The 27,666-nt window shown below is 44.1% G+C and overlaps 1 protein-coding gene across 2 annotated transcripts in view; it reads right to left on the reverse strand.

Moving 5' to 3' along the window:
• Window positions 1-27,666, reverse strand: part of GRIP2 (glutamate receptor interacting protein 2) — a 279,768-nt gene that overhangs the window by 118,228 nt on the left and 133,874 nt on the right. Inside the window, exon 1 of one of the 2 annotated variants that reach the window (XM_027700693.1) lies at window positions 5,991-6,090. The exons of the other annotated variant lie outside the window; for it this stretch is intronic. Within the exon in view, the coding sequence (XP_027556494.1) occupies window positions 5,991-6,045 (55 nt within the window). The 5' untranslated portion in view covers window positions 6,046-6,090. Of the gene's footprint in view, window positions 1-5,990; window positions 6,091-27,666 lie in introns of those variants that run through there. 2 annotated transcript variants of the gene reach the window in all.

The raw sequence follows: 27,666 nt of genomic DNA on the forward strand, positions 1-27,666 counted from the left end.
GCCAAACAGGGAAAACAACTTTCTTTAAATCCACGGTTTTAATATCCAAACCCTCTCTGGTGATACACATACAATGGCAAGAGAAACTTCAGACACACCTTATAAGCAGTAAAATGCTAATTCTGAAATAATATTTAAAAATATTGCTTCTATTGACCTCGAGTTCATTGCATCTTACAATTTTGGCAAACTGGGTTTTATTTTAAAAACAGGTAAATGGCAACTGTCAAACCACAGTGCCATGTAAATTTGCATTTCTTTCTCTCACACACTCTGCAGATTGTCCAGTGCTGACCTCATGGACCTTCTACAACTTTCCAAATTCAAGGCCTGGTTTTCTTCTTTATGATAAAGCAGATTAAATGACATCTGAGTCAAGGAAATTTTTCTCCATTCTCCAAAAATGCCTGTCTGAGCTTGCAAGCCAGAGATGCAAATCAGCAGCACTTCCCAGCCTCAGGGACTGCCTGTGTGTGACTGTGACATGCCCTTGTGCCAGGGGACACATGGGGCAGAGGGTGACATTCAAGGCCCTGCATTCAATGGGCAAACTCATGCACATAAAACAAGCCTTGGTCAATAACAGGCACCTGCTCTCGCCATCCTGGGCTTTTCTCAGCTGAGGCAGCTGGAATAGTTGTCACAAAAAAAACCAGATGCCCAGTCAAACTGCCTGCACAAATTGTTAATCGAAGAAATATAAATGGAAGGTATGGGACAGAGCTCCCAGCCCCTGGTTTTAGCTTTAATAACACCCTCAGAAACCCCCACACAGTTTTATATGCAAACCAAAAAGGATGAATGGGCATGCACAAGGAGCCCAAGGATATCACTCTGTTTTTGCAGGGGTTTACAGATAGGGACAGCAAAGCCCAGATTTTCCAAACCACTCCAGAAACAGCCTGTGACCCTCTGTGTATCACAGCAAAGAGCCATCTCACCTCTTCACGTGGTCTAGCGCAACTGCACTTGTTTAATGTATCCACAGCAAGGCTGGGTGGGCTTTCATTCCTCCTGCAACAAAGTACACCTGGGATCTGGGCAGGATTTGCCCCAGGATACCAGCACATGCTGTACCTTTCCAGCAGGAAGGGTTAACGCCACCTCTGACACACTGTCTTGCACACTGGCTTCCCCACAAGAATTTGTCACCTGCCCCTGGGCTGCAAGGGGCCTTTTTCCTTCACTTACCCCCCCCCAAGGGATCAATATCCTCTCCGCTGCTGGAGCCTGGAGGAAGAAGGAGCCATAGAGCACTCAGAGCAGGTGACAGTCACCTGGGATGCTACAACATCAGGCTGAAAAATGAGCTTCATTTGGAGACATAAATAAAATATGCGCAATCATGAGTTATTAATGAGATATGGAAAGGGCTGAAGCATAGCCACACTGACAGAAGAGGAATCACAGCCACTGCCAGCTCAGTCGTTTGGGCTCAGGGAGTTTCCTGTGTTCACCACTGCCTGGTTTTCATTGCTGCAGCAGGAACAGCCCCATAAATATTCACTGCAGCAGCCTCCGAGATGTCTTCTGCTATGAAACTCACAGGTGAGGATAAATCCTAGAAGGCAGCAATCATCCTAAAGAAAAGGTGGCCAAGCAAGGGCTATAACATTGTGCTCGGCCTTAGGTTTCTGAAACCACGGGCTCAACATCTGCACCACAGCTGCATTTTGGGGAGAAGTCTGGCTTCTCTTTGTGCTGGTTGCCCATCTCCTAAATAAAAACTGCTTTGTTTTACTGGCTACTCTGGGCCTGGAGGATAAATGCAGTTATAACAACGGCTGTCTCCTCCAGGAGTAGAAGCTCCACAGGACTTTTCACTCCAACACATCGCTGTGCAGACTTGGCAACACACCACAGGATGGAAGCAGCTTACCCGCTTGCCCTTTTTTTTTCTTTTTTTTTTTCTCCCTTGTCAACTAGAGGTCCAAAACATTTCTTGTTTTTCTGCAGTGAGCAAATCTTTTTGTGACAGAAACCCAATTGCAGCAACACTCCCTGCTATGAAACACAGCCAGGATGCTCCACAGCGCAACACTGCCGCACAGCAAACAAGGCAATGTGGCACAAGAGCATGGTCCCAATTCCTGGGATTGATTTCAATGACACCATTCTCAACAACAACATGGAAATAAATCCAAGCATCTTTCTACACTGAACAGGATGCAGTATCTTCTGTTTAAGGGACAAGTCAGGATGCCTACATGCCCAAACGTGGTATCGTTGAAAATCTGAGTCTCATTATAAAAGCTGTTGTTCTAAAACCATTAATTTTATGGCAAGTCTCACTCTATTTGACAGTTTTTCTGAACATATTCCTCTAGTTTATTCCTGGGGGTTTCAGGGTGGTTTTTCTTTGCTTACTTATTTTCTTAGTTCCCAGTCAAACACAAGAGAGGAAGAACAAAATGGAAGAGAAAGCATCTACTCGAAAAAAGAAGGTACATGACTCAGTGAAGCTTAAAAGGCTGAAAAACATAGAGGTATGTAAAAGGAAAGCAGAACATGTATTTTCTTTTACAAATTGTGATGTTTGGCATGTTCCAGATGACAGCTTTTGACAAAGGAACAGCAAAATTACTTATATTACATAATTCACACCACACACTAGGAAGAACTAGAGTGGACAAAAATAAGCATGTTTTAAGCTTGAGTGTCTCAAATCAAGTAACCAAGCATTTCCACTACCACAGCAGTGGGGTCCAGGCCCCTTGGTGTGAGCTGCTGGTTGCTCAGGCAACTCCTGGTCTCACCAGCTCTTGCAGAGCATCTCTTCCCTTGGGCTGTGAGCTTTGCAAAGCATAGGAAGCAGTGAGGACACCTTTAAATTGCCTCATTTGCTACTTTTGAATCCAACACATGTATCTGGTTAATTATTTAGCATCTCCACCACTTGTGTTTACTTATTTATAAAATACTGCCATAATTGGGAGCTAGCAGGAAAGGCAACCACAACCACCCCTCTCCAAAAAGTCCAGTTTGAGCTCAGCTGAATGACAGGCATAGCCAGACTGAAATTGTTTGGCTTTTCTAATGGAAAAACACTCTAATACTGAGAGAAGCTTAACTATTGTACTGGACAAGTGACTGCTTGTTCCTTGGGGTCTTCAGTGGCACCTTCTGCAGAGGATCAAGGGCCCTTGAAGAGGAGTCAGTAGCCCTACAGCTCAATGGGTTGATGTTGGCCAAAGCCCAGAACTGAGGCAGGGAAGTGCTGCCTGCCCCCAGCCAACTGGATGAACGCCTGATGGATTAACTGTGAATGTTCCTCGTGCCAGGAAAAGCTCAAGGGCTCAGCGAGAGAAGGAAAGCAGGAATCCAAGAGGACTGACAGCGAGAATTTCTCGTCAAAGTGAGGGGATTAGCTGGGCAGGAACAGCCCGAGTTTGAGGGAGGAAAAAGATAATAGCACAGAAGGCAGAGAGTTGGAGGAAAGCTTGCCTAGAAAGTGCCAGCCTGTGGGAAGGCATCTGTTTTGAAGTAGAGAGTAGCAATAAGTACAGGGTGATCAATCCTTATTTCCATGAGGCTGTTTAAAGTTACACAAACATAACAGTATCCACCATAACTGAGATTTAAACATATAACCTTACAATGAAATTCCAATCAACTTTAGCAGAAGGAGAATCTGCCCAGCAAGCATCCAGCTGCAGATCCAGGCAGAGCACATGTTTTTGGGACACTGGGTCACATAAATACCTGGACCAGAGGACAGAGAGGTATCTAGGCTGGGGTATCTACCATTCTTTCACACAGTCCTCTGTAGATCCCTTCGCCCCTTTGTCTTCCTGTCTCTCTTCAAAACAAAGGTGGTGGGAATTTTTAGTGGCAAATAACAAGTGTTTTTACCAGGCCTGATCATCTCCTATGATGCAACAGACAGATAGTGAGCTTTCGAGCATTTACAAATAAGAAATGCAGCAGAGTTCATTACTCACTAGCATAAATTCATACCAGCCTCCATCTTTGGTTGCTGCCCAGTCCTAATGGGCTCATTCTGGTACCAAAGTGCCTAGGCATCATTTATTTTTGCTCAATCTTTTGAGGATGTACTTTAAACATCAGCTGTCCCAAAACACTGGAGACAAGTAACGACATCTCTCTCTGGTTGTTCATTTCAAAGCTCTAGTCCCAGAAGCCAATTCCAGCTCAGTTTAATCCTTGATCAAAGCAGTACAATTTAGCACTGGATTAGCGATTCACTCATTTAAATCTGTCACTAAGAAATGCAGGTGATTTAAGTCAATTCTAAATATTTCAACCAAAGTCACTAAAACTTTATCAGGTAGTATAGGGATAACATTTTTTTTACCTGCATTACAATCTCAGGCTGCATTTTCACAGAGTTTTGCAGGCGCAAATGCACTTATTCTCCCTCTGTCAGAACAGTCATTCCTAACTTCCCTGGAAAACTGCAGAAGGAAAACTCATTATGTTACAACACTATTGCCAGTTCCTTGAGGATGTTTAGCAAAAGAGTATGCCAGGAAAAAAGAACTGGAAAAACTAATAGGGTACCAAGACTTCTCCTGGCATCTGCCAATCAAAAAGGGACTCCAGGACTGTGCTTATTCCAAGCACTTCCAGCATTACTCTAGGAGGTGGAAATCTTGCCTGTGCCACCCTGTTTGACTGAGAACAGGAAGCTCCTTCCAGTGCAGAGAGAAGCCCATGAAGCCTCCAAACTATGGAGGAGAAGAAACAAAGAAGCATCACGAAAAACTCTCAAAAGTAAGTGATGCCAAATAACCCACGTCAGTGTGTGTAGCAGCCCTCAGGCTCCTGCTCTCTACTCAGGTCTGTCATCTAGAATTGCAACCTTGACCTGACAAATACTACTTTACTTACTAGGCAAGTCACACACAGGATTTGCACCCCAGACTTAGGGTCTCGTCCACCTCAGAAACTTCATTGTGTTCAGGCCCTTCCCTTTGCTACCAAAGTTTTGTACCTGCCGGCCCCGACAGAGTTCCTGTGCGTCAGCGCACAGATCCCTGCATCAGCAAGTAAGTCTCTCTCCCCTTAAGTGAGGCTAACAGCTGCATTTATGCATTCAGTGAAGCCTGGAATCAATAGTATCCGAGTTACACTGAGCCCCTAAAAGCTGGTTTGCTTTAGAGGTCCCTATAAAAATGCAGGTCATCTTCCTTTACAGCAAAGGACTTTGATCTGCTGCAGGAGTGCCGCCGGCTGGAGGGGCTTGCGCAGGAGAGTTGAGCTCCCAGCGGTGAGATACGCTCCAGGCTCCATTAAAATGCAAACCTTCCAGAAATCAAAGGCAACAGCGTCGGGACCGAGCACCGGCTGCAGAGAGCCCTGTGAGCTGGGAGTGCAGAGACCATCGAACACTCGCACAACTCATCTGGGGGCGAGGGACCCGCGGATCACAGTCCAGCACAAAAAACTTCTTATCACATGCAATCCTGCAGGATGGTGAGTACAGAAACTGTTTTGTCCCAGATTAATTTACTTTGAAATAAAATATTACTGCTCCTCAAATCTTCTCAAAGTTGATTTTCCCCCCATTACCCTGCCAGGTTTCTCATCCTTTCAACCCACTCACCTCCTGGAAGGAGTGCAGGGAGGGACATGCACCAGGACTCCCTAACAGTCTAGTGAAGTCCAACAAACACCCAAGTGCTTCTCCCTGCAAAGTAACAGCTCCTACACGGGAGGAGGGAAACCTTGTGAGACTTTGAGGCACACCTAAATCTACTTTACTGCAGTAATAACCATGGCAGATGAATAGAGTAAAAATCCAGAGAGTCAACGGGCAAAAAAAAAAAAAAATCCAACATCTGAAAAATATAGGACATGCAAAAAATTAAAATAATCCTACTCCCGCCTGCCAATGCACGGGGGTGAAAATCAATCACAGACCATATAGCTTTTTTCCTCCTGCTCAGCTAAGGAAAAGTAAATGCTCAAGTGAGTCCCCTCCAAGTCCCTCTCGCAGGCAGGAGGGAGCCGCTCCGCTCTGACCGTACCTTTGCTCCTCCGTCTCACCACCCCGAGCCGGCACTTGAGCGACACAGCAAACATCTCCCCGACTGCAGCCTCCAGCGCTCCGCTCACATGGCTCTGTGCCGCTGCTCCCTCCGCACCTCTGCCTGCTCTGCGAGGGGCTGCTGGCTCGAAATTAACGTATGATTACTGTGAAATGGAGTCGTGCTTTCGGCAGTGGCAGAGGGAGTGAGAGGGAAGGGTTTTTGGGGGGAGGATGGCAAAGGCTGAGCTAGAGGGGGCACAGACCCTTTTCGGTACTTTCAGTGTGGGGCTCTTTTGTTATCTTGTCCAAATGAATAAAATCACACATTGATGTTTTTAAACGTATCGCCAGTCTCCTGCTGTTAAGGGCTGGGAATCTGCTACTACATTAACATATTAATTTGCAAAGTAAGATTATTCCTTAGCGCACATGGGTGCATGCTTGCACTTCACGAGAAAGCTAATCCAGAGATTACCAGAGCAAAGGAGACAAAAGCCCTCGATTTTATGGAAGCAGTTCACCAGAAACACAGCACTGGCACAAATGCTGTGGGACTACGTGCTGGTAAGGGCCCCGCAGGGCCAGTCCTGCCAAAGAAACTCCTCTGCAAAAGAACTTTTTGTGTCTGCGGAAACCATTGACAATGTCCCACAGACCTAAGAGCAAAGCCACCACCCCAGGGATGCACAAACCACCTGTTGAACATCAGCTTTCCAAACATGATGTATCCTGAGTCCTGCTTGGAAAAGTGGGATGATGGATCATCCTGGAGATTTTTGCTGGTGATGGAGCAACCTTGGAGCAGTTAAGGGCTGTGCCTTCAAACCTGCTGGAGAGGTTTTGTTTTTATAAGGTGTTGCACACAGCAGAGGACAGTGGGCAACTCCGGGCAGCACCCCAGGATACGGCCGGTTCTCAGCAGGGGTTATTGGTTAGTCAAAAACACCAAACTTATTTTGAGCAGAGTTACCATGGAATTTAGGGGAAGAAAAAATGGATACCTCACTCTTGACAGGACCACTCTGGGTCCCCAAAAGAAGTCAGCCCCGTACACACCCTCACCAGGAGCTCTTGCTGTGGCAGACAGCAGAAGTTTTTTCCCAACCATACCACCAGACTTTTGGGTTGGTTGGACTGTTGGTGAGACCCAGCACACCCACCTGGAGGGACCAGTGATGTTCAGGAACTTTGTGGGCTAAAAAGGAGTTTGAGGGACCCGTACAAGGACACAAAGCCAGCATGATGGTGAATTTAGCACACCTGAAAGAAAAGAGGTCCCTTTGTACAGCCAAGTCTAGTGACTAAGGGGACATGAAAAACCAAAAGCCTGTGGGTCATACAGTGCCAAGACACAGTTCATAAAACCCAGGTTACCCCCACCAAATACAGGCAGCACAGGGGGTGACATACCTATACAACATGTTAAAGTCACCAGCTGAGAAGGCACAGCTCTACCTGTTCTTTTATTCAGCTTACTGCTCTTATATCAATCTCACTTCTCTCACATGCTGTCACCAAAAATCAGTTTTCCAAAGGAATAATTTTCTGGACTTTTGAATGCCTAGGAGAGAACAACAGCAGAGGTTTGCCACTAAGTCTTTATAAAACTTAGTTACATTCATTTGTCTTTTCAAGTCAGGGTAGACATGGACTTGCATAGCCTCAAAATGGTAATCTCAGAGCTTCCACAGGTACAGTTTTAGTTTTCTTTGCATTCAACAAAAAAATTAGAACTGTGGTTTGTGTGTCCCTGGTTCCACAAAACATCCTCTCACCACACAGACTCCCCCCACTTGCATCCCTGGGCCAGAGAGGCATTAGTGGTAATGGGACAGACTTTGCCTCTCCATGGCAGCACTTTGCAGGTCTGAGCTGCACATGTTAGTGATCATACATCTCTACTCTCTGCCCCAACACCCCTCTTGCTCTTCATCTCCTCACAGCACACTTCCCAAGTTAGGGAGGATCACACAGCAAAACATGGACTACTTCCACTATTTTTTCACGGAAGTATTTTAGAGAGGCTTTGTGATGGCACATCAAGTCTTGCTGCCTTCCTTGCCCGACCCTGCTCATCCCCACACACTCTTCTGAGAGACCACCCCCTGTTGAGGACTCTGCCTGACTAGTTTGTTACTACTCCCTTTCATCTGACTTTTAGACCCAAATCACACTGGGAGTAGCACTTTAGTTGACCTTTTCTACTGAGCTGAAGCTCTCCCAGTGCTTTTTAGCAGCTGAATAAGCTAAATATTCTTCACAGTCTCTATGGGAACTCAGACTACAGTAGTAGGGGTTCTCAACTGCTTATTACCATGGTCCCAGGGGAGCTTAAAGGTGCCTTCCAGGAACCCATGGGAAAACTCCAGATCTGTAGAAGAAAGCTTCATTACTAAGCCAATACCTGAGGGCTAAAGGCTGCTCTCAATAGATGGACATCTGGGAGTTTACCAATACAAAGTTTCTGAGCACTTTCCCTAGCCAACATTTCTGCTGATCCCACAGATGACTTTGGAGATTGCAATTAGCTGCCTGCAGCCATTGGTCTGTGGCAACAATATGCTGTGGGTTTCCAGAAGTCTCCTTAGAGACATAACACAGAGTAATTCACCTCTGATGCCTTATCTCAGCCACTGAGTTTTTGGACTTAGTCACCAGGGTCACCCTCACAGTTTTTCGGCTAGAAGGTCATATGCACAGTTTGGCAAATTCAAACTCAGTGATGTAAGTTTGGAACCAAAGAAAAATGTAACACAGACTGACCCCAAGAGGTTTCCAGCAAGGAAGGGGCTATAAGAGATCTGCTCTGAATGCATAGCAGTGTTAGTGGCACACACAAATGGCAATCCCAAAGGAGCTAACATCAGACTCCAAATTCAGGAATTCCAGTTACTGACTGGAATAAAACTCAATAAACCCTCAGTGCCTTAGAGGTCAATCTTGGTATAACGACGAGAGATTTTCTTCTTGATTCCAGCTTGTTTTCTTTAAAATTATTTAGAGTTGAAAGCATTGGCAGATGTGTGTACGTGTATATGAACTCTAGATAAATTTAGATGTAATGTGGGTATTTAAAGCCTTGTACAGAAGACAAGAAGCCTGAGTGTGTTTGCATTGCATGAGAAACATGCACCTGAGGATGATGCTGGGTTGAGGGATGGGGGCAGGCAATGGGGCTTCTGCTCCTGTTCCTGCTCCAGCTGCAAGAGCCCAAGGGGGCTGACACAGCCCAAATGTTCAATTTCTGAGACAGCTTGAGATCTGACTCCCAGTCCCCATTCCTTCCTCTGTTCAGGCTGCTTTTTCTTTCTCCCCTCTACTGAGCACAGGCATCTCCACTTAATTTCACTGGAGCTGTAGCAGAGGATCTTAGACAGTTTTTCCAATCAAAATATCATTTTGCACCAGATTTTGCCTGCTTTCATGATGCTGAAGTACCAGTCTACCAATAAAACTAGAGGAACCATGCCATTTCATCCTCCTGGGTTCATCACTGGGATTTAAGTGTATTCAGACATAAACCTGAATATTAAGATCCATTTTACCCTCCTCTGAGAGGCTCAGAGAACTTCTTTAGTCAGGGGAATTGCCTGGATGTCCCAAGACAATTGGTTTTCCCTCAGAGGAAATTCCAGTTGAAAACAAAACACAGCTGTTTCCCTTTGATACTGAAACAAATGTGTTTTCTGCTCTCCCGCATATAAATCTAATCCTCATTTCAGCTCAGGAAATGACTGTGGGGACACTGGTCATCAAGAGTGCACAATAGAAGGAGTGAGAAATGCAGCAATTAAACTAAGAGGATAAAAAAGCATTTGTATAATGGGAAATCTATTACCATTTATCATGTCTGGTATTTGAAGTGGCTCTGCCAAGTCATAGAATCCATTGAAAATAATGCAAGAGATTAATGAAAATAGATATGCACCAAGTTTCAGAAAAATAAAGCAAACCACCATGTGACTAATGAATATACAGAATTCAGAATATATGTACATACTGCTGCATTTGTCTGTCTGGTAGTGATTACACCTTTTCTATAACAGCAAACTGTGGAGAAATTATAAGAAAAAACCCCCGTCTTCTATTCATGCAAACATTTAAAAATATGTATTAGGACAAAATTAAAGGAGCAGAAATTATTCAAAGTAGAGTTCGCATTAAATTAGTTCATTCTTTCCTTGAAGTTGCCATAAAGTTTGTTTCCTTCCTCAGGAATAATAATGTAAAATCCCGTGTGTCTAACACATATCCTGAAAATTACATACTGTACTAAAGCGTATTTTAGAAGGCAGTATTTCTTTACTAACAGGTGCAGTTATAGCTGAATGTATTAATGTTACAAATAATACTGCTTTTGTGAATTTGTTCAGATCGTTTTCATCTTCTCTTCACTAGTTTAAAGGATGTCCCTGCATTACTTTTTATGTGCTTCAATTCTGTTTATGACTATCGGTACAGTCAGCGGGCAGACCCATAAAACAGATTCCAGGGAGAAAAATGCAGATTTATATGGAAAAGCAGCCTTTTCTTCTCTCCTTTTGGTATTTGCACACTGTCTGCAAAAAATAAAATCAGATATTACCAGCTATTGGCCTAACAGTGTTTTTATCACCACTGTAGATCAGACCGTGTTAAACTGGCTAACCAGAGTACACCCTCCATTTAAAAAGAAAGCAAAATAAACAAGGATCACTACAGATTGTTTTGCTCTATAAATAGCATATGTGTAATTTCTTATTGGAATAATTTCAGCTATCATACAAAAACTATGAAATCATCTGCCTTCTTACTACAGCACTTTGTAAAAATCTTGCCTTTAATAGACAGATTTTGATGGATAACTCTGTCCAACAAAAAATACATCAAACAGACTGGCCAACAACAGACTGAAGGTATCTCTCAGAAACACTCATGCCATAGCGAATGTTAAGACAAGCTATGCAATTAACAGGCAACAGATCCCTCCCTAAGAGTTTGGGAGCTCTTTGAGAGCCACAGAAGCAAATAACACTGGCCAAACGTGGCATTAAAGCATTTGGAAACAAAAAGTCTGCCTTAGATAAGCAAGTCGGATCAATGGTGAAACAACAAATCCAATACAGTAATGCCTTGAATCAAACTCAGGATGAACTGACCTATCAAAATCAGGTATTGCACAGACTCATGGGCTGTTGTGTGTCGGCAAGGAAGCTCTCCTTCCTGATGGGTGAATTCCCACAGAAACACCCGTATCTCCTGTGTAAAGCAGAGCAGCACCACAGTAGCCAGAAGGGGCTAAACCCCTCCCCAAAGCAACTGAACAGACCCCAGGCTCCAAGTTTATTGCCTCTTTGAGCCTGTTAAATCAAATCTGCTGCTAACATAGTTCGGGTCAAACTGGCAGCTTGACAAAGCCAACTGAACTTGTTTCTCCTCATGTATTGACATTGTCAACAACAAGGGTTTGGGAGAAGATGTTCTGCCCACACTGACACCTTTAACTGATTACCCTTAATAAATGATCTCTGTGACAGCATGAACAATGAACAGTTTTACTGGAACCATGCTCAATTAGTAGACAATTCCCAAAAGGAAACAGCCTAAATTAGGCTTTACAAGTACCTTGCCTGATCCTAATTAGCATGGCTACAGCTTTCTCTGTGCGATGCCACAGCCTCCAACAGAGTAACACCTGGGGGAAGTTTGATGTGGCACTATTAGGTTTAATTACCCTGACAATAACTTACACAGGTGAAAGTCTGTCATGAAGCTATGTTCAGCAAAAAAGACAAAGAGGCTTCAGACACTAACCCTCACCTTCAATATTTTGAAAATTCTTACTTTCTGCATCTACAGGAGCCTTCTCTGACACGCACTTTGAACATCCTGTGCAACTTTTGACAAACTCACCAGAAGGACACCTCATGAGAAAGGCCATATTTAATTTTCAGCTACATGCAATTATTTCCCTGAATCAGAACTTCTCTAGACCCTCAACCTTCTGTAGCACCAGCTGCAAGAAGCCAGCAAGAGGCTCTTTGCAGAAATTCCTAGTTCTTACAGTTGCATTTGCTGAGACTGGGAATGCAGCCATTTGTAAGCACCATAGTCCCATAGTTTCAAAAGTAGCACTCATGGGGACTGCACCTCCAGCCAAGCCATGGAAATGCTGGTGGTTTCTATCTAGATTATACTGAGATTAGAATTCAAGGAAGATGATTTAAAGATGAGTGAAGGCTGAGGGTGAAAGCTGCGTGCTGAGGATGTCTTTCCAGTTGTCCTCTCCCTAATTCACACTCCAGATTGGCAGGAAGACTGAATGCATAGAATTTTATGGGCACTTTCAGCAATTCAAGTGGGTGAATGGCATTTGAATTGTGTCCCAAAGCTAAGAAGGCAACTAATTTAAACATTTACATCTATGTCCCTTTCTAGAGCTTCCAATTGAGGCCTGTCAGTATCACTTGTAGACATCTCCTCCTACTATAATTTATTTATCAGTTGACAAGAACATCTCAACAATTGTGTAAAAGTACCTTAGAGACTTCCCTGGTAGTATATCTGTGGGGGTGCTTCAATCTAATCAGCATCCACAGCAACCCAAAAGCTCAAGTGATTGATGCTCAGCCCATCTCTTTTTCCTGCTTCTGCACAGCAGAGAGCATAAGAGGAGCCAGGTCCCTACTTGGAAATGCTGCTGCAAAAGCCATAAATAACAGCAGCTACCTAACAGCAAGAAAATATTGTATACATTTAGAAATGGGGTTAGGAGAGCTGTATTATCCAAAGAGTAGCGACCAGTGTGGTACTGCCTGTTGCCCACAGTAAGAAGCACGGTCTTGCAGGTGGAACACTGTTGCCAGGATTCAGTCTAAGACCATAGTTTATTTTGCCAGGAAATGCTGAAGTCACCCTTTAATAATTAAATGATACAGAATGTTTGTTCAACCTGTGAATCCATGGACAAGGCATCAGTCTTTCCAAGGAGGCAGCTGAGTCTCCTGAAGCAAGAAATTAAAATAGTCTTATCTCCGTGTGCTGTACTGCAACTCGCTCCGACTGCCAATTTACTTGGGAGAATGAAAGGCTCTTGCAAATGCTGACTGCAGATGCCAGCCTAGACAGGGGTCACGCTACGACTTCATGTGTGTACTCTCAACAGTCTCCTCACTATATTTTACACTGTTGTTGTGCTAATGAAGCAATTAGCTAGTAACAGCCCAGACGAGTTAGTAAGCCAAAGGCCAAAAGGCATTTCCCTTTTAAGCAGGTTCTCGTGTCCCAGTTTAAGTGCCAGCTGCAGTCCTTTACTGTGAACACAGTTAAAGATAACACACAAATCTGCTACTTAAAGAGCACCGTCAGCCCCAAAATGATGGTAGGAAAGCTGTGATCACTGCAACCAGCAGCTTAGCTTTGAAATTAAAACAGCCTACGTTAGACATGTTATAAAGGCAAAAATATCCACACAGAATCAGTACTGTTTATGCTAGGAAATATATCTTCCTTTTAAGGTAGTATGTTTGTGCTGATAGACTTGCCATTACTAATACTTAGCACCCAGCAAAAAACTACTTTGTTTTTTAAGCAAAAGACTCGAAGATCCAGGTTACACAATTATTAATCAGCAACAGAATGTGCAAGAGGTCTTAAGAACCCATAAAATTGAATTTTATTATTATCATTCAACACATTGCACCAATATTATGTTTGCTTGTGGAAACCTCATCTGGGGGCTTATTTTGCCTACATTTTATAGATGTTCACATATCCCACTGAGTGAGGTTTGACTGGAAGAGATAAAGGAAGAATGAGATAAAGGAAGAGAAGTACAATTATCTCAATTTGAAACTGTTTTACACAGATCCCTTTTCTAAAATAATACCAATAAAGGTGTTTTACTCACAAGAACAAATTAATTAGAGAAAGAGCACATTATTCTGGTCTCCTTAAATCCAAACCAGATGTCTGCCCAACAGAAAACCAACCAGGTTTGCCTTGGTCTTGTCCAAGTTGCTAGGGATACATGGATGAAGGTTTTGGCCTGTGTTTTTACAGGATTATTATCCTTGTCCACCATCAAATCTAATGACCAAATCTATGACTGCTGTATGTAACTGGCATTGTTTTTTCATCTGCAAAACAGCCGTACCAGTTTACTCTGGCAGAGAACTTGCCCATCAGTGGCTTGCCCAGTACTACACTGGGAGCCAACAGCAGATTACGGAACTGAGCCCAGCCCTGAGTAAATCCATACATCCATCTGAAAAGTCATCAACAATTTTTCCCTACTTTAAGCATTTTTCCATTCACACAAAGCTTGAAATTTTTATCCCATTTTATAGTAGATGCAAATTTGCCAGGCCCTGTGGTTAGCAGACCCAGAGCTGCACCATCACAGAGGTGGCCCAATGGTTGCTCTTCCAAGAACTCACTGCACTCATCATTAAGTAGAGACTTGTTTGGGAAGTGCCTAAATCGTAGTAATTATCATCATGATGGCATAATTAATAATGGATTAAATCTGACCGATTTTGAAAAGCACTTACCATCAATTTCATACTTTCCACTAAGGGAGACAGTTATTTTTGTCATTGAAGGGAGACTTTGAGAACTCCAGCTCTCATGTCTACTCTCTTGAGACTTCATTTTTTATCCCTATTTCTGAAGTATTTTCCTACCCCCTTTCCCTCATCCAAGAATTGCCACATTCATTTTTCTAAGTAATGCCAAACTCAGCCCTTCACAAAGGCTGTGATTCAGTCTATACCTTATATTTTATGCTAATGTCTAAAAACAATGTCAAAGCTGTGTTTTACAGTCATGGAGCCTGAAACTTTAACTCTGTGTTTGCATTTTCTTATTAGTGGGTTGGTCCCATCATCAGGTGAATGAGCAGGAAAAACACTTGGCTCCAAATGCACCCTACAGGTGGGGCTTCAGATGGATCAGAGGAAAGACAGTGCCTGGATTTTTCTAAAACTCTTATGCTGCCTGGCTTTGCTTTCTTATTTTTATTTTTCAACTGCAAAAAAGCTGTCAAAGAAAGTGCTGCAGAGTATTTTGAGAAGCTAATTTAGCACGTGTCTCTGCTTCACTGGGAAATCAAGCTGTCAGCCTCCAGGCTCACCTGTGCTTGTCTCATCCGCAGACTAATTCAAGATCTGGCTGAAGGACTAAACTGCACAGCTTCTGCAACTACTTGATAAGCAAGCAAGGTGTGGATGCCATCTCTAACCATATGAGCATTCATGTACTTGCTCTTAAAGGAAAAAATGGTCTGTTCCGTTAGACATTTTCACTCGTTTTTTGGTGTTTATTACAGGTGATCCCAAGATGGAAGGACTGGATTGAATCTGATCAGTCTTCTGAAAGCTGAAACTTGCAGCTTTGATTTACCCACTCTCTAGCACTTGGCATTATATGAAACGCGAGAAAGAGGCACACAGAAATTCAAAGAAAGCTTAACAGTAAGGAAGTATATTTATCAGGACAAGATTAAAGAGATTTAAGGAACTCATCTACTTTTCTTTTTCTTTTTCAAATATTAGCCTTTAGCAAAGACATGAAAACATTTGTCTTCATTCTAAAGAGGATATTATCAACTAATTAATTTCTAGCACCAAACAGTCCAAATGAAGAAGAGTTTAATTGCTGAAAACGTTGACACAGAATATTTTCGCAGCAAAATTTATGTTTGGTTATCATGGACTGATTCTGTTTGATCAAAAGCTTTCTCGGTACAATTGTCTTTGCTGGAAGTTGGAGATCCCATAACCATTCATGAGCTTTTAGTCACCTCCGAATCTCCAGTGAATCCCCTTTCCACAGCCACTGCAGGACGTGCAGGTGGGATGCCCAGGAGGAGCTATAAATAATGCAACTCCACAAGCCCATTACGAAAGAGGGAGATCAGAGATACTGGGGCTTCAAAAGGGCACCTGGCTCCACTTAGGAAGCACAGCTTTCTCCTTTTGCTGGTGCCCTCAAGGGAAATCACTTTGAAAGGTTGAAAAAGGGCAACTCTTTCTTGCTCAATAGACCAGTTTATCTCTTGTGATATGAGCATAACTGCTAATAACTGCTTCATTTACAGTGCACTCACCACCGTAGGGCACAGGCGGAGAGAGGATTATTAGGGTCTCCAGCCCGCTGGCTTTCTCAGGATCCTTTGGCTTTATCTACAAATATCTCTGCCTCAATGCTATTAACCCTGACTTCAGAGCCACACATTAATTCCTGCACTTTGGTTTTCTCCTTTCCACCAGCAACAACTTGGTGCCAGGTCTCAGAGCTGTCCCAGGACCTTCAGAGGTTAAACCTCAGCTGCTTGACTGCTGCTTGCAGTACACTCCAGCACCAACCCCCAGACCACGACCATATAGTGCAGCACATACACCCAGCCTGGTGCAGATGCTCTACCGAAAGGATATTTTGTCCAAATACATTGTTCAAATCACTTCACCTCTTGCATTCCCGTATAAAAAAAGCAAGCATTTATTTAGAGGTTACTCACACTGTTTCAGTCACCATTGCTTTTACCAAACATCTTCACACCTGAGGGCATACAGAGCTCTATGAACAGCCACATTCGAAGGCGAGAGGCATAGGAATACACAAATCTCTTTTTCCAGTGTCTGAATTTATGGCTGGAAACTAAACTATCAGCTTTGCAATGATTTACTGCTGTACAATGAGACCCATGAGATATAAACAGAGAAGACAACCCTGCAGGACAATAAATTGCCACGAACCAAACTGTCATCACAAAATGCATAAAAGCCATGTGAAAACCACCCTGCTGATGGGATACAGAGGGCTTTATGGCAGCTGCTCTTCTGCTGACATGAGGTACAGGGGCCTCTTCCAAACCAAGAAAGGGGGAGACACCCATCCCTGGCCTCCACTAGCACCTGCAGCTTTTCCCATCTCCTCCCCTACTGAAGGTCTGGGACAACCCCACTGGCTCTCATGAGCTTTGCCCCACGATTTCCAGAGCATCTGGCCCCAAATCCTGATGATGAAACACTTGCAAAAGGCTACCAAGTTTCAGCAGGCCAAAAGGCACCTAAAGCACACAAACCCTTTGGACAGCCTGGTCGTGCAGTTTTGGACTCTCTTGTTGGTGCAGGGACCCGCTCTGACAGGCACCTATGTTTGCCTTCACCCCAGGGACCAGGTGGGACAAGACCATCTCTGAGCAGCCCATCAGAGATCACTGCAGCTCCTGAGCTCCTCTGCCTGCCAGAGCTGCATCTCTGGGTCCTCACATCCCTCCAAGTCCAATACTCGTGAACTTCAAAGTCACAAGAAATGCACGAACAATTCTGGCAAGCTCAGCCAGTGGCTTTACAAGGATGGCTTGGTTTTAATTATGTGCCTGGGGGATTTCTTGTGGGAGGATGAAGCAACTAGGTCTGGCATCACTTAGGAATGGAAGGGTAGGAGTTTAACACAGATGATCTGAAAGGCTGAGCAACATCCCTTTGAATGTATTTATTTAACCCAGAAGTTCAGTAGCCCTGAATTTTTAAGGTAGCTGATACTGGGTGAAAAATCATAGGAATAAATGTATCTTGGCATTCAAAGGGACCAGAGGGGGAAAAAAAACTTACAATCTCCAGTATAAATTTTAATTCCCCATAGCACTACACATGATTGGGATGTGAGTTTATATTCAGAGCCCTAGACCAGTGCAAAGAGAGCTGTGATAGATAGCACACATGTTTAGGCCACTGACAATCCCCCCTCCCACAGCAAATTTCTCCCTCTGTTGAGGATAACGTGAGAGTTTCCCAAACAGCCCCTTTGCTGAATCTGTCTTTCTGTTTAGACACCACAAAGCCAGGCAAGTCAGCGCTGCTTTGAAAAGGGAAAGGGGGGGAACACAAAACAAAGAAATCCAGAGAGACTGTCCTCAGGGAAATCCAAGGAGCTACAAGAAGATAAAACGAGAGGCAAAGAGGAATCCTTATGAAAATGCATGAGATATGAAAAACTGACAGGCCAATTAAACATGCCTAAATAGGATCAGAGATTATCCCAATGCCACTGCGGTGTCCTATTGTTCTCCACTGTCCCTTTGTTCCCCCTCCTCAGCCTCCAGAGAAGCAGCTCACTGGCACTGGCATCTCCCAACCCCTCCTGCTCATCCCTCTGACCAGAGACAACCGCACACGTTCCAGGCCCATCAATCCCTGCCTTATGTCTTTGCTTTTTCCCCTGGTCCTTGGCCATCACTGGCATTCCTGCTCTGTGTGCATTGCTCCTGAAGAAGGAACACGAATGCCAAGAGCCTGCAGGGAGTGGGGGCTGGCTGATGCCTCTGTAAACACCATGCTAATCCGTTTAAGATATTAGACTCCCATATATGTGTTTTTAATAATAAAGGCAACATTTAGATGCTGCCAAGGTATCAGAGAGACAGTAGCAGACACAGAAGAGCCACCTCCACCATATAAACAATGGAAAATGCTCACTTATCTTTTCATGCCACTAGGCCTCCAGGCTGCAAAATAAATGATTGCATTCATTTACATTTTATTGTGGAGATATAACTGGCTGAAATAACTGCCAGCACAGAACCCGACTGTAGGAATGTACTATTTTTTTCCCCCTTTGCCTTAACAAATTATTTTCCTTTTTTTTCTGTCAATCCATCTCTATCACTGCTATCTGGATGGCAGAATTGCATTAACCCACTACTCATCTTGCATTTAGGAAAAAAAAAAGCTATTAGTTCAGCTTTTTAGAAGCCTCAGGCTAACAAACTGTTGCAGAGTTGCAGCAACTGTGAAAGAGGGGGTTCTTCACCTAAAGCATATCCAGGCAGTAAAGCCAAAACATTTTTAGAAAGTCACACATTCATGTCCTAAAAAACACTACAAGCCATATAAAAGTCAGCTCATGAGTGACATCTTCATCTTAGCCTTCAGTTATACTTCCCTTACAATCAACAGAGAGGAACAGACTCTCCAGAGAATTGATCCCACAGGTTTGAGATATTTTGGGTCAAGAAGCACCAATTCCTCTCCTTTTCCTGCTAGGCAGCCTGAACCCAAAGCTCATAGGGAGAGCTCCACTGTGTGCACCCAGTTGAGATGGACTCAGCCCATCTAATTAGTATTGCCCATACAGGTTGGCATTAACTACAGGTTCAAAAGATCTATGTCATTTTCTTTTTATCAAAAGAATAACCAAATAAATAAAAATTAACCAAAGCACTTCATATCTCAAGTCAGCACCCAAAAGCTTAGCATATTAAATAGTTAGAAGGAATTGGACTGAATATAAAACTGAACCCCAGTGGGACCATATTCCCAGGCAGCTGAAAATTTGAAGGTTGGGGGGAATGTTCTCAGCTGACAACTTCCCATTAAAAAAAGATAAAGTAAAGTACACAGGGCTAACAATAGAAATAACTGTCAATTTAAGGGTAGCTAATGTTCTCCACTGCCTCCCTGTTTTCTGATACTTACATATTTTCAGGTTTTAATTTACTTTTTATCTGTTGATCAATTTCTAACTAAAGATGAGGTAAGAAATATAAAAAACAGTTTAAACAAAACTAAGTATATTTCACTGGAAAAAATGGTGGCAAAAACACATCTCAGACTCTTGAACTACCCAAGGAGGTGAGAGAGGTAAAAGTTTGGACAACTGGAAGCTGAAGCCAAGAGCAGGACAGTCACCAGTGGTGCTTATCATGGCACTGGCTCAAACCTCAAGCTCATAGGCCAGTGCCCACCCTGCCCCAGTCTGTGTAACCCTGGGCAAGTCCAGTAACATCTCTGTGCCCTGTGTCTCCAGCTGTAAATGAAGCCACTCAGACACCAGGTCTGGGCAAGAATGGGGCCATCAGATGCTCCAGAACAGAGTCAGAAAAGCAGCTCAACAGAATTAGGTGGGTGAGAAAGAAAAAGAGCGAGCCTGTAAAATATTCAAAAGCTACAACAACACTATTGCAAACAAACTACCAAATGTGTTGGTGAAAAGAACAGTGACCTACATTAGACATGAGCGTGGCTTCATCCTAAGTGTAGTTTCATAAGTGCTTCATGTCCCTTGGACGCTGGCAACGCAGAATGAAGGGAGCTGAGCCTGATGGCCAAGTGCACAAAACAACACATTTTCCTCTGCTGGGTCACAGCCACCAGCAGAGAGTTCAGACATGCTGGGGACGTGTCAATGAATGCTGTAAACAACCCTTTTACATGTTCTCTAGTTTTGCTGTTTTATAGATAGGTTAAACCCAGAATTATTTTCAATGACATAGCAGCCACAGCCTAGTTTGCTTGGAGGATAAGGATGGATATAATGGACTTGGATCCAGACCAACTTTGGCCATAGCACACTTTTGCAGACAAAAACATCCCTTAGAAAAACAGCAACCTAAATTCATCTATTTCCCATTGCTTTTCTATTGCACAAAAATACAGAATAAACATCCAAGCTTAAATATCTCAAACGCAACAATATACATCAAACCAAAATCTTGATGAGCTACACGTTCTCCCTATGCTTTCAGGAACATGATGTCTCCAGAAAGAAGACCCCCTACTCTCCCCACTGCACAAATGTGCAAAATGCCACCCACGTGAGCAAGGGAAGGTTTATAAAAGGAAATCCAGGAGTCTCAGTTCCCTGTCCCTACCACTTCTCCCACAAATATTTTTCAGCCCTTGAAAAGCATAACAGCAGTAGCTGGCAGTAGGAAACTCTCCTGTCACATGTAAGCAATGACTATCAAACAGGCATGTTATACCCAAGGGAGCAGGAACATTCCTGTTTCCTTACCACCGGTACAGAGGTGCAGGTGGCACAAACCACCTGGATCACAGAGTTCCTGGCTCTCCCCTTCCTCCTCCACCCTCAGCTCCTCTCTCCATCTCTTCCTTCTCCTCGATGACTTCTTAAGGATCTTCAGAACCTTGTTCACTTTATTCATTTGGTCTCGGGGCTGCAGAGAGGGGATGGGATCTCCCCAACTCCTGTGTCTCAGCAGCTACAGCTTCCCAGGAAGGAGAGACAGCTAGAAGTAGGCAAGTCACAGGGAGGCACGAAAGCGCTTGTGTATGTGTGCATGTCTCTGTTTCAAAAGCTCCTTTCCACCCAAAGAGAGAGTTTTGAGTGGTGATGGGAGAGGGGGGAGGAGGGAGAGGGATTTCTTTTGCCTCTGTCCATCCACAGCTCTTGCAGACAACGAGAGTAGGCATTTCTTCTCCCTGATGACTCGGGAAAGCTCATAACTCACAGGGGCAGCAGATCCTGTATAGGGTTTTCAATTTCTGGTTTTGACAATACATGCATTCTGGCAGATTTCAAATACTCCTCAGGCAAAAGAGCCAGCATCAGCTCAGAAAAAGCAGTGACTCTTAAAGAATTCTGGCTTCTTTTCAAAGACTAGAAATAGCTAACGCAGACAGCACATAATATCTGCATCTACAAGAAATGCTAAATAACTGTGCGGTCTTGTAGGAAAGAACTTAGACTTTCCTGTACTCATATAATTGCTCACACTTATCCAACACCTTTCAGCACTCACTTGTTCACCAGCATCTTTGGGAAGAGGCAAATAGTTTCTCCAGTTTCCTGCAGACACTGAGGCAATGTGAGGTGAAGTAGCTAGTCAAGACATTTTTAGCAGAACTACTGAACACATCTCTGCAAATAGCTTCTCTTCCTGTTTCAAAGGCTTAGACTCTCTAAACTTTTCAAATAATTTAGAGCTTTTAAATGTTTCTAAATGACCCTCTGGTATTTTTACACAGACTTTAATGGACAACAACGTGCAGCCTATAATGTCCACCCAGGGCCACAGCTGCTCTCAGACACCAGCCAAACCACCAAGCAGGATGCAAGAACCCTGTGTCGGAAGCTCTGACGTGATCCCTGTTCACGGCAACCTCCAAAGACAAAGAGTTCAGGGTCCCTTCCACTACTGCCATCCTGGCACTGCAAGCCGAGGCATGGGTGGGCAGTAAGAGAAGTATTCTCCTTGAAAGACTCATTTTGTTTGGTAAATGACAGTTTTCAGAGTCAGGAGACTAAGTGGAAAATAGCCCTTCTTGGGAAGGGCTGCCTGGGAGTCAGGTGGATGACAGGATGGGGCCCTGAGCAACCTCATCTATGGATGGCATCCCTGCCCACAGAAGGGGCGTCGGAACTAGATGATCTTTAAGGTCCCTTCCAACCCAAACCATTCTATGATTCTACGACAAATACACACCTTTACTGCTGCCTTCTCAGCTGTAAACCAGACCATGAGATGTGACTTTAGGCAGATGCTTATTAACCCACTTATACCCATGGACCCCTGGTGGCCTAGTGGTTAGCATGCAGGACTCTCACCTCTGCGACCCAGGTTCAAATCCCACCAAGTCCCCCGGGCAGATGGAGTCCGTTAGCCCTGTAAGGCCATCCATCTATGAGAAGGTCACTCTAAACAAACCTACGTCCTGAGGACCTCACTGCCATTGTCCAAGCTTGCTTGGCCCCGGCAGATGAACCTTAGGATTAAAGGGTGGGCTCAGTTCAGCGCACGCTGTGTCTCACCTAAAAAAAATCCATTGCGCAGGCTGGAAAGGTAAAAAGACCTTTCCCCAAATCTTCGTTCGCGAAGACTGGCCATTATTATTATTACCCATGGCAATCAATTGCAGAGGCAGATTATCAGTTCATTAATGGTCAGGTCAACCCTGGGCCAACCTACAAAGGTATTTGGATGCTTGGTTCCTATTTGTTTGCAGGAAGAGCTTCCCTTGGAAAACTGTGTTAACTGAAATAGCTCCTGGCCCTGGGGATATGGGGCCCATAGGACACATTTTTCTCTGCCCTGCAGAGAGAGAGTCAACATCTGCCAAGGAAATACGCATTGTGATCATCTCCTGGCCATTTCAGGGAGGAAAGGTGGTTTTGGGGCAATGACTGCCAGCTTGGGAAGAGCCCTCTCTAACCAGGGCAGTAGGGTTAGTGGAACAGAAAGCACCTTCTCCAAGCAACCGTGTGCAGGATGGACACAGCTGTGCCTGGCAGCAGGACTGAGAGCCTGTTAATACACCTAAAATTCCATTTAGAGCAACATAATTAAGAACAAACCCTGCAGTAGATAGTATTAATGGATGTACAAATTAAATTATCATGCACTTCATTTAAGGCATTATAAATAGAGCCATTACTCTCACTGCTGAGCAAGATGCAACCCATGCCCACCACCCCTGTGAAGGCCAGCACAGGGCAGGGCATGGCCACTTGCCACAGCCAGCCTTGTTAACCCTCTGAAGACTGAACTATCAGCACCTAGACGTGGCTGCATCAGCAGTGCCACAGAACAGACCCCAACAGCAGGTTTGGGGGATGATTCTCAGCTCATTAAGGCCCAGATTTTAATGAGTCGTGTCTCCAGACAAGCAGCACAGTGCAAATTGCACCACCCCAGGAAACTGTGCCATTCCCATGCATCCCTTTGAGGCATAATTCTCCTTCCACCTTTCTCCAGAGCAGCAGGTGATTGGCACTGCCTCCTCTCAGCAGTTTACCCGTCAGAGTTGGCTCAGTACCCAAGAGCAAAGGCAATTCTTCTGCTGAGCAAGGATCTCCCTGTCTCCTCTCCAGGGCAGTAAAGATGTGCCTGTTTCCCTTTCCTCTGTCCTGTTGATGGGCAGCACCCAAATCAGAGCCTGCTCCTGGCAAGTACTTGTCCCCATTTGCATTGGTCTCTGCCTTTTGAGATCTGCCTGCTCTTCCCAGGTGTTAAGGCTCTCACAAGTGCCCTGTGAAATGGGCAGGATTCTTGTCCCAGCCTCACACAATGGAGAAAGCCTTTGCAGTGGTTCCCAGATTAGATATCAAGATGGCAGCAGAGTCCCAAAGGGAAGGGGGAGGTAACTAGGCAGGCAGCCAGGTTCAAGGGCAACGGGGTCCATAATTCCTGCTAACATGCAGGAGAACCCAACCTTAGTCACCCAGGCAGGGACAGACTTTAGCCCTAGTCCTGTTCCCCTTTGCTCAGGCTCCTTCTTTGCACAATCTTCAGCATACCAGTATCCTTCCCCAAACATTCTCCCACCTCCATCTCACTCCTACTCCAGACTCACTCTATTTCCTCTCTTTTTCTTTGGAGAATAGATGTAATCCTTCATGTACTCCCAATCGGTGAGATTTATGAGTACAATTCCATTTTATTTTGATGGTTAATACCAGCACTAATGCTGCTGTCATGTCTACATAATTAATAACAAAACTAATAATGCCAAACCAATCTAAGAGTCACTTTATTGGTCTTCAATGTCATTAGTTAGAGCTGACATAACCAATTCAAGTTGTCATCCATACTGAGCCACCATTTCCACTTCTATAAAAAAACCCCACGGATTTGGGGCTGTACTACAGCCCAGACTCTCAGTCCAGCAAGCAATGCTACAGAGGGTCATCTGAGGGCGATCTCCTTCTCACCTCATTAATATTTTAGAGAGCTGCAGCAATACAGTGAGCAGCAGGAAAGCAAGGCAGCATGGAGCAACACAAAGCATTTTGCCGAGATGACCTCCTGGGGACCAAAGATACAACCTGCATGTTCCCTGTGACTGCAAATGCTGATTGGACTCAGCCCATTCTGCTTTTCTCACCTGCCACTATAAAAGGCAACAAGCCACCAGGCCTTGTAGGCTACTTTTTCATGATTAAGTAATCATAAGATCTCTTCATAACCAGTTTTGAAAAGATTTCTACTCTATGGTCAGCCTGGCTGTTAATCCTGTAGAATGCACTCACACTGCTTCCAAAATTTATTCCACAGTCAGGGCAGCAAGTTGCTGTAGTCATTTGAAGGCCAAAATCGCTGCCTCAAAGCACTAAGGATTTAAGAGGTGGAAAAAAAACCTTCAAAGCATCTCACACACTGCAGTGAGTACTGGGAACACTTTGCTTTCCATTCAGGTAATCACACACTCTTTTTATGTCGTACTCCCACTTAGTTTCACCTTCCACTTCTCACAAATTATCTGAAGCTGTTTGATTTGAGCCAAGATTTGGGTAGATTTCAGGAAAGTTCAATAATAACAGAGTAATATTACTAAGTTAATGTAAACTATTTACTTCTCCCTCCTTTTCCAATCACAGTCCTGGAGTTAAAGTATAGCTGCCATTAAGTGTGTTCCAAAGCAAACCACACATGTTTCAAATCGATCTCAATTTAGCAGGTTTATGTTTGTGTTAAATGATAGGGAACAGCATTAGCACAGGGGTCATTACATGAGTCAGCAGCACGCAGCGACTGCCTCTTGCCCAACAAGACTGAGAACAGGCACCTGCTCCACTTCTGCCTGGGCAATCCTCCTCTTCTTCATGCTCCTGCTTAATCTCATCCCTAACAGTAGAGCCCCACGGAAGAGCCTGCTCCCTAACCAGCAGTATTATTAGGTATTTCTCAGCACTGGAACATGCCAAGTGATTTCAAACAGGAAGGCAGCCAATAACACTGCCTTGATTTTTTATAAAGCATGGGTGTGGCACATCTGCCACAAAAGGGAGGGAGGTTTTCAGCAGGAAGACCCCAAGGAGCAAGGGACGCAGAAACACAGCCCTAACTGCCCATGCCAGGCCACTCAAGTCACAGCTGACAGATTTAACCATACCCAAACCTCTGGCCCCTGTTTTGGCAGGCAACCCTCAGGCAAAACTGAAGGCATCGTTCTCCAGAGGCAGTGCTTGGAACTAAGTTCTCAAAGCCATCACCGAGTGCTGCAGCACCGTTCTGGGAAATCACACACAACACAAGGGTCTGCTGCAGCACTGAGACACCATGTCCTCATTCAACCCTGAGCAAATGCCTCCAAACAAGGAGATGCATCCGCCTCCTAGTACTATTTCACAGGTAAGCCCCTACCTGAATCCTTCCCTACCACATTATATTCTGCTTGCTGCATAACTCTGAGTTTCTGCGAGGCTTGGTGAGGCTAGAGATAGCACAGCACACTGTCTCGCTGCAGTTATGAATCACACCATGCAGCACTGCTGTTAGACTTCATATCATGAAGTCTTCACCTGTTTTAACCCCAATCTGTGGCACTGACCCCCTCTGCAAGTTTCTGCTGACAACCTGCCTTTTCATTCCCTTCCCTTCACTATTTTCCAGCTGTTTCAAAGACCATGAGAAGCTTTTGAGAAGACAACAGCTTGGTGTGTTGCAACTGCTGCATTTCAAGTGAATTAGTTCGGGCTTTTGGCATTATTACAAAATAATAAACATGACAATAAATCAAGGCAACAGAGAAAGAGAATAATGTTGGAGGTTTGCCACCTGTGCAGCATCTTACCAGCTTGACTGCAGCTACAGAAGTGACAGTTGGGGGATTTCAAAATCTTCAAGTAATGAAAGAGCACAGGCCTGGCAGAGCAATTAAGGATTTACGCAGCTACTTCCAACCACTCACGCTAAGCTCATGCTTATTTCAAGGAAATGTGGTCTCTGAATTAAAATTGCCAAAAAAAAAAAAAAGGCTCAGATGATTTTTAAAATACTCCCAACTTTAAAATGATCAGGTGCATACTTGGCTTGCTATTTGTTTATTTTTCTGGGGCAGAGAAATACTGTCTGTCCAAAAATATCTGTGAAAGAATAAAAAGCTGTAATTGCTTTAGAGACAACAAAACCCACATCAACAACATAAATGAATTTCAGTGCCTGACAGTGGCCATGGTATTTTCACTGCAACAATAACAATGCTGGGACTGGGGAACAGGCAGTAGCCATTTATCATGGGAAATTATTAAACATGCCTGGGTAAAATATGAGCTTATCTGATTCACACATTTTCTTTTCCAGATCCTTTCCTGCAATTACCTTCACTTCTCTCACTTGTTTGATAGGGGTTCACAAGATCTTCCTGCACCTGCAGAGCCCCTCTGGCCTCCAAAGGTTGCTGTGTGATCATAACAGCACCATTAAATAGTCTCTGTCAAGCCTCACTAGGTAAGGTGAGAGCCACAGCCCTGGAAAAGTGGGATGAAATGACATTTGGTGACTGACACATCTCCCAGGTGCCCCTTGGACTTGCAGAGACCGAAATGTGTGCTGCAGTCAAGCCCAGGAACATGTAGGTAGACACTTTCCTACTGGAAGGGGAAACCGAGAGACCAGGATAAAATTCTTAGAGCAAATCTCAGGGTCCTGTTTGGTGAAATTTGAATGCTGTGTATCAAGATACAGCTTGTTTAATTTCAGCTCCATAATGCCATAACTCTGCTTTCAAGTACCATTTCTCAGCACTCCCATGCTGTAGCCCCTCTGAAATTTTATTCTGGTTCGATAAAGAAACCTGGAAAGGTGACAACTGTGATCCTATGCCAAATGCAGGCTGGCAGACAGCTGCCAAAGGAAGCAAGCTTAGAGAAAGGTGGAGTTTTTTAGTAGCATAAAATATCACAAGTGGCACAGCAGTATCCAAGTCTAAAGGGACTGATCCTGTAACCATGATTTCTTAGTGGAGAATGATCTCTACCCCTTCCAAGAGGCAAAAAACCCCCATGTGGGTCAAAAATTCTGCTTTCATATGAATCCCTGAGACTGGTAAGCGAAGGACTAGAAAGAAGAAACAGTAGTGAGATAACTTAGAAAGAGCAAACAGAGTCAAGTTACATACATTTTAAGACAGGATGTCTGGAGAACCCTCAGTGGAATGAAACTGGAAGCT

This window comes from Neopelma chrysocephalum, unplaced genomic scaffold (assembly GCF_003984885.1).
Source record: "Neopelma chrysocephalum unplaced genomic scaffold, ASM398488v2 Primary Assembly neopelma1_147, whole genome shotgun sequence".
Classification (NCBI taxonomy): Eukaryota; Metazoa; Chordata; class Aves; order Passeriformes; family Pipridae; genus Neopelma; species Neopelma chrysocephalum.